Source organism: Bison bison, unplaced genomic scaffold, assembly GCF_000754665.1.
Source record: "Bison bison bison isolate TAMUID 2011002044 unplaced genomic scaffold, Bison_UMD1.0 scf7180017864483, whole genome shotgun sequence".
Classification (NCBI taxonomy): domain Eukaryota; kingdom Metazoa; phylum Chordata; class Mammalia; order Artiodactyla; family Bovidae; genus Bison; species Bison bison.
Window position 1 is genome coordinate 781,905 of NW_011495043.1, and position 6,355 is coordinate 788,259.

A 6,355-nucleotide genomic window follows, 5' to 3' on the forward strand; every position below is an offset into this window, starting at 1 on the left:
AAACTTTGGTCAGCCCCAGAGGGACTGTGATTCTTAGTCTCTTAGCATATGGGGGTGGAGGGTGGGACAAGGTTCATCCCAGAAGCAGCTCTTGGTTGTCAAGGGACGTCCTGTTTTCTTCTTAATGCTTTCCAGCTGGGTTGACTTCAGGCCTGGGGAGGTCAAGTGATTTACTCAAACACCCAGTGGAATCGATCAGCTGGGACTTGAACTCAGGGATTTGCTACTTGCCCTGGTCAGTCAACGTTCTGTTTCCTGCTTTCCGCCTCTTCTCTGAACTGTACCCAGCAGCCAGCGGGCTGTGTCTGGTGCAGCCCGTCCTCCCAGCTGTCCCCACTCAGGACTGGAAGAAGAGGCATGTTGCAGGTCAAGTCTCAGTGTTCTGGCAGTGCAGCATCAGGCAAATTGCTCCATGCCTGCTCAAAGCATACAGTGTCTGGCGAGAGTCAGAATGAAGATAGCTACACCCACACGCCAAGATTGGAAAAGGAAAAACTTAGCTCACACTTTTCCTTTGCGTGCTGATTTTTCTTCCCTTTCCTTTTTTTTCCCTTTTTCTTTCTTTTTTTTTTAAAGGAGGGAATCCCTCTGTTTACAAGTTGAAATCCAAAATGCACAAGTGGTCAGTTTGCAATTCTGTGACCCATGAACATCTGTGGGCCTGGGTGCTCCCTGGGAATTGGCAGTGCCCGAGCTGTGAGCCAATCCTGCCCTAGCCAAAAAGGAATTCTTGGGTGAGTGGAACAGTCAGGGAGCGAGGAGGCCTGTGAGTGATCAGGGCCTCGTTGTCCTCTAGTTCTGGTTTTCCAGGGGCATGTCTGCACTCAGCTTCAACTTGTTTTATGAGCTGCATTTGACTTTATTTTTTGACATGGGTCCACCTGAAACATCTTACAGGAAGCAGAAGATGACTTTTCATTTTGCCTTTAAAAAAAATAAAACTATAATTTGAGATGGGCAAACGTGGTCCGACTCTGTTTATCCGGAAACAAGAACCACTGTGTCCTTTGAGAGGGCTTCCCAGGTAGCGCTAGTGGTAAAGAACCGCCTGCCAATGCTGGAGACATAAGAGACTTGGGGGTTCGATCCCTGAGTCGGGAAGATTTCCTGGAAGAGAGCATGGTGACCCACTCCAGTATTCTTGCCTGGAGAACCCCATGGACAGAGGACTCTGGTGGGCTGCAGTCCATGGGGTCGTAAAGAGTCAGACATGACGCAACTGAATTAACTTAGCACGCACAGCAGGTCCCTTGAGTAGAGAGAAAGATTTCAAATATTTATTTTGACACCAGTCTCTGAGGACTGAAGTGTTTGGTAACCAAAGGGCCTCCCTCTGGAGAAGAGGATCTTACAGCACCAACTCCTAAGCAGAGCCACAGAGGGCAGCTCCTATGCTGACTTCAGGTGGCAGGTGGCACCGAGTGGGGCTAAATGTGCCTTATTTTTCAGCAGATGGACTCTGGCTCTCTCACCATTTTAGAGTTTTAGTTTGGTAGATACTCAAAAGTTAATCAAACTATTTAATATGAGTGGAAAAAGTTAGCCTGTGATGTGTTTACATCTTCCACCTGGATCTTGGTTTCCTCGTCTGCGAAATAAGGAACCCGACCGCTGCAGGATCCTATTGCTACTCTGGCGGGAGGGGAGGCCTGTGATTTTTTAGGCTTGCGTCTCTCATCTGCTCTAACTTTTCTGCTGTAATCTGGGTGTTATGGGCTGAATGGTGTCCCCACGAAATTCATATGTGGACCTCTAGTCCACAGTACCTGAGAACGTGATTAATATTTGGAGATAATAGGGTCTTTATAGAAGGGATCAAATTAAAAACAAGGTGGGCCTTTTCAGGGTGGCCTTAATCCAGTAAGACTGGGTCCTTATAAAAAGAGGATATTTGGATATAGACATGAAGGCACATGGAGTGAAGACCAACTGAAGACAGGGAATAGATGGCCATGTGTAAGCCAAGGAGCGTGGCCTCAGAAGAAACCAATCCTGCCAACATCTTGAGCTCAGATTTCCAGCCTCTAGAATTGTGAGAAAATAAATTTCTGTTGTTTAAGCCATTCTGTGGAACTCTGTTATGACAGCTTTAGCAAACGAATACACTGGTTTACACCACAGTGAGCTTTCTGAGCTGAAAGAAGCTCCGTATGTGTGTGTGTGTTATTTAAACAGATTCTTAACCCTGGTTTTAGCTTAAACGTGCCTTTTCTTTTGCAGGATATTCAGAATACTTTAAAAAATCATTTTCTTTGTTACCAGATGGAAGTAAGTTATTTTAGTAAAATAAATCTTTATTTTTACTTGAAGGGAGTTTCACCATTTTGACATGAATCTTTTTCCTGAATGGCTATGGATCATCATTTTGCCTTTTAAGAAATGCTGCCATTACCTATAAAATTCATTTGAGGCCAAATAGCTCATTGGATAGGCCTGCAGGTAACAGCCCATTTATAAAGAACTTCAGACCACACAAGCAGCTCCAGAGTGGGACAGAATCTTAGTTTTGTTTAGTCCTTTTGCCTTTAAAGTGCACTCAGACAGCCTGTGACCGGGTTACAGGCAAATTAAGTGATAAAGAAAGGTAACCACTTATCACTTTGCTGTTTACGACTCTCAGATTCTTACTTGAAGTAAAGCATGTTATATTTTACCCTAACAGATTTTGCTTTCATTTAGTACCAAGATTCTGGTTATTTTATGAAACAGTCACGTGGAGTCGGACTGGAATGTCCAGTGTCTAGAAAGCATGGAGATTCCCTGTGTCTCTGTAAGTCCCAGAGAAACTTCTCAGGGAGAGCATTTCCACATCCGAAGCTGCTCATCTTGGGAGGTTAGAGTAACCCAGCTGTGGAGGCACTACATGTCTCGGGAGAGAGATCAGAGTACACATCAAACCACCTGAGAGGGCAAGCCTTATCTTCCCATGTGATCACAGGCAGCAGCGTAGATCCCTCCTGTCAAGGCTGCGGATTCCAACCCAGCACCCCCCCACACCCAACCAACCAGGGCACGTGACAACACAAGCAGCAGTCACTTAGTGTCATTACAGGAGCGTTTCCAGATTTTTAGCAATGCGTCTTTCCCCAAATCACATCTCAAGGAAGGAGCTTTGGCCCATTAAGCGGGCTGAGGGGGCAGTGAGGATCTGCAGGCACTTTTCTTTCCAGCTATCAACAGAACGGGAAAAAATGTCAACTTATTTATATTCCTTTATTTACAGGGGCAATGAATAAGTTAAGGAACACTTCATTTCAAACACAGATTGCTTTTATTTTAGCTAAGCTAATGTTTCAGTTCCATATATACTTTTGAATTTCCATCAATGTCAAATACCATTTTTTCTTTCTTCTTGAAAAAAAAACAAAAACAAAAACAAAACGATTTACAAGCACTTTTAGGGCACTCAAGGAAAGTAGGCTGAAGGTTCATAATAATAATTTTCCTTTTAAAAAACATCCATCAGACCAAAATAAAATCATTTTAATTAACTCCTTCCTGAGTAACTAAAACCTTGGAATGTGCTGAAAGGTTATAATAAATAAGGCAGTCAAAGATCAACCAGCTTAAAATGTATTTTTTAAATTAAACTATGTAAAATGTACAATATATTTCATGAAGTACAAACTGTGTTGGGCTCAGGGCCAAAGAAATGTTGTCATGTGTGCCAGATAAACTGATGAAGTGCCTTGACTTCTAGGGCCCAGAGGCTGTTTGTTGGGGCAAAATTACATCAAGTCCTGGTAAGTAAATCAGTCAGCCTCTGATGTTACAGTGATCACTGCTGACAATAATTGCTTTTGAACACACAGGTAGAAGTGCTCACATGCACTTGCATTAAGAGGATGCATTTTTTAAAGATGACCAATTGTCCTGATGTTCTGACAACAGCAGAGAACACTCAGCAGACCTTATTTTCAGATAGTGGGATTGCACAGTGTGTAAACTAAGGATTGTTCTTTATAGGCGATTTCAAAGAAGTGACTCACAATGTACCAGGCAACAGCTCTTGTTCTTATGTTGACTGTGATAGCTGTTCTCTGGGTTGACTTTTAAAATAAGCCTAACAATAGGGCCCTGGTCTCTCTAAACAGGACAAAGGATATTTCCTCTTCTAAGCACATTTCCCTGCATTGCTTTCCTGCCCCACTTCTCTGAGACAGAAAGGAGGCTCACAAGTGGCCAAATGCTGGACTCTGTGCCTCTGTGGTCCCAGCCTTCACTGGACTCCTGTGGGGTGGAGCCTTCTCAATACATCTCATGATAAAGTAGCTTTAGTGCACACTTGACAGGTTCCAAATGACTTGCTTTATATCTTGGCTACCGTCCAATTTTAGTGAACGAAGAAAAAATTCTATAGAGACTTGTTGGTTTCTGAAAAGTAGAAAATGTGTAGCTTGTGTAAAGTCTGAGTCTTATTTACTGTGAAGTATTCCCAACTCACACTTTGCTAGTGTCCTGAAGGGCTGGCTCTAGGGGAAAAAACCTGAAGGAGACAAAATTTGTCCCTAGTATCCTGCCTGCCACCACCCCCTGCACTGCTGCTTCTAGGCCGACTACGTATTATCTGCCCAGACGTATACATGTTTTGGGAAGGGGATGGTCACAGATGAAGACATTTCAAAATCCAAAGAAATAGATTGCTGATGATTGAACCAAGGCATCACGGAGGAGGGCAGGTGATGGGAATGGGCTCGGGAGGAGATATTTAGAGGAATGGGCCTGCCCAGCTTCTACTCAGATTACCTTGGGGGCAGACACTTACTCATGAAGCTGGCCAAGCAGTCTCTTACCTAGAAGCTCCTGCTTTTCTTACTGACCTCCTAGTAAGAGCTTCTCAGGAGGGAGCTGCTTCCATAATAAGTGGACTTCACTTTGCTGCTTGCACAGAACTCAGTACCACCTTCCACCCAAAACACGTACCTCTTAAGGGACCAGAAGGTGAAAGGTACCAGCTACTTGGGACCCTGCTGGCCAGGGGTGTGCCTGATAGGTCATGCCCTGTCTGTGGTCAGGCTTAGAACTTAGGCCACAGGAGTCAAGTGTCAGAGCTACAATCAGTTCCTGGATTTCCAGGTAAAACAACGCTGATGAGATGTTTCGTACCCGGGAGAAAGGACACAGTCATGCCATTTTCCTAGACCACATGTCCTTCAGAGTCCATCTGTCTTGCCTATGCTCTTCCTTACACGGCCAACAAATTCTTTTCCCGGCTACGCTACTTTGAAGTCTGGCAGAATGGAACTTGTGAACAGAATGTCTCAATGGAGGCTGCCATGCACTTTGACCTTGAGAAGTACTCAAGGCTCTGGACTGATCGAAGGTGTGGCAGAAGCCGACTTGCTCTTTCAGAGACAATACATGTGCTGCTCTGGGTGAAAGTGTCCCCTGAGATGGACCAGGGGCAGAATTCTACCCGTGTGGGCAGAAATCACTTATCCAGGGACATCCTCCCTTTCTGATGTCCTTATCTGTCTTACTGTTTCCTCTTAGAGCCTTCTAGAGTAGGCTTCCTGGGTGTCTGCAGTGGTTTTGTGTTTTTACTGAAATATACAAGTCTGGACATTTTCAACCACCAAGGTAATACTTTTACAGGTGACAAATGATGAGTTACTGGGCTGTAGGCTCTATTTCTCCCTCTTCTCTCATTTATACTAGGGGAAGAAAAGCTATTTTATGACAAGATGCCTTGTGATGGAGCAGTCTAATGTACCTGGGAAGGACCCAAGGAGCCAGAAAAACACAGAATAAAATTAAAACAAATAAAACCCGCAAAACCGGGCATCTCCCAATGACCCCAACCTGTGGGAACGTTTGTTCTTTTTAATGCTGTGAAGCATTAATTTCGTCCCTTAAGGATTTTTTCTTCCCCCAACACACACACACACACACACACACACACACACAAACTTTCTGGAAAGGGAGATTAAGCCACTGGAGGCAACACAGCGCTGGCATCACCTCTTATAAATATCTTCGAGCCACTTCTCATCATCCTGTTCCTCGTCATCGATCGGCTCCTCCGTTTCCAGTGGGGTTGGAATGAAGAACTGGGGTCTCAGCGGCGGGTGGCTGACGCGAGGCTTGAGCCCAAACTTGCGCTTCAGCAGGTGGAACTGCTCCTTGACGTAGTGGTAGAACTCGTACTCGTATCTCATTCGCTGGTAGAGAATCTGCACGGCCTCGGGAGAGGGCGCGGTCTTCTTCACGGTCACAGTCATGTTTCCAAGTTTCCTATGCTCTGGAAAAGAAGCGGGGTTGCACGTCAGCCACAGTCTGCAATGTTCCGGCTTAGAGAGGATGGTGGCGAGCTCCTCAGTTACCTGGCGACCCTGGCAGCTCCCAAGGGAAGAGA

General features: G+C 45.1%; 1 protein-coding gene across 1 annotated transcript in view; it reads right to left on the reverse strand.

Moving 5' to 3' along the window:
- Nucleotides 1-3,194: 3,194 nt before the first annotated feature.
- UST (uronyl-2-sulfotransferase) overlaps nt 3,195-6,355 on the reverse strand; it is a 321,018-nt gene continuing 317,857 nt past the window's right edge. Inside the window, exon 9 of the mRNA XM_010862570.1 lies at nt 3,195-6,241. Coding sequence (XP_010860872.1) covers nt 5,958-6,241 — 284 coding nt within the window. The 3' untranslated portion in view covers nt 3,195-5,957. The remainder of the gene's footprint in view (nt 6,242-6,355) is intronic.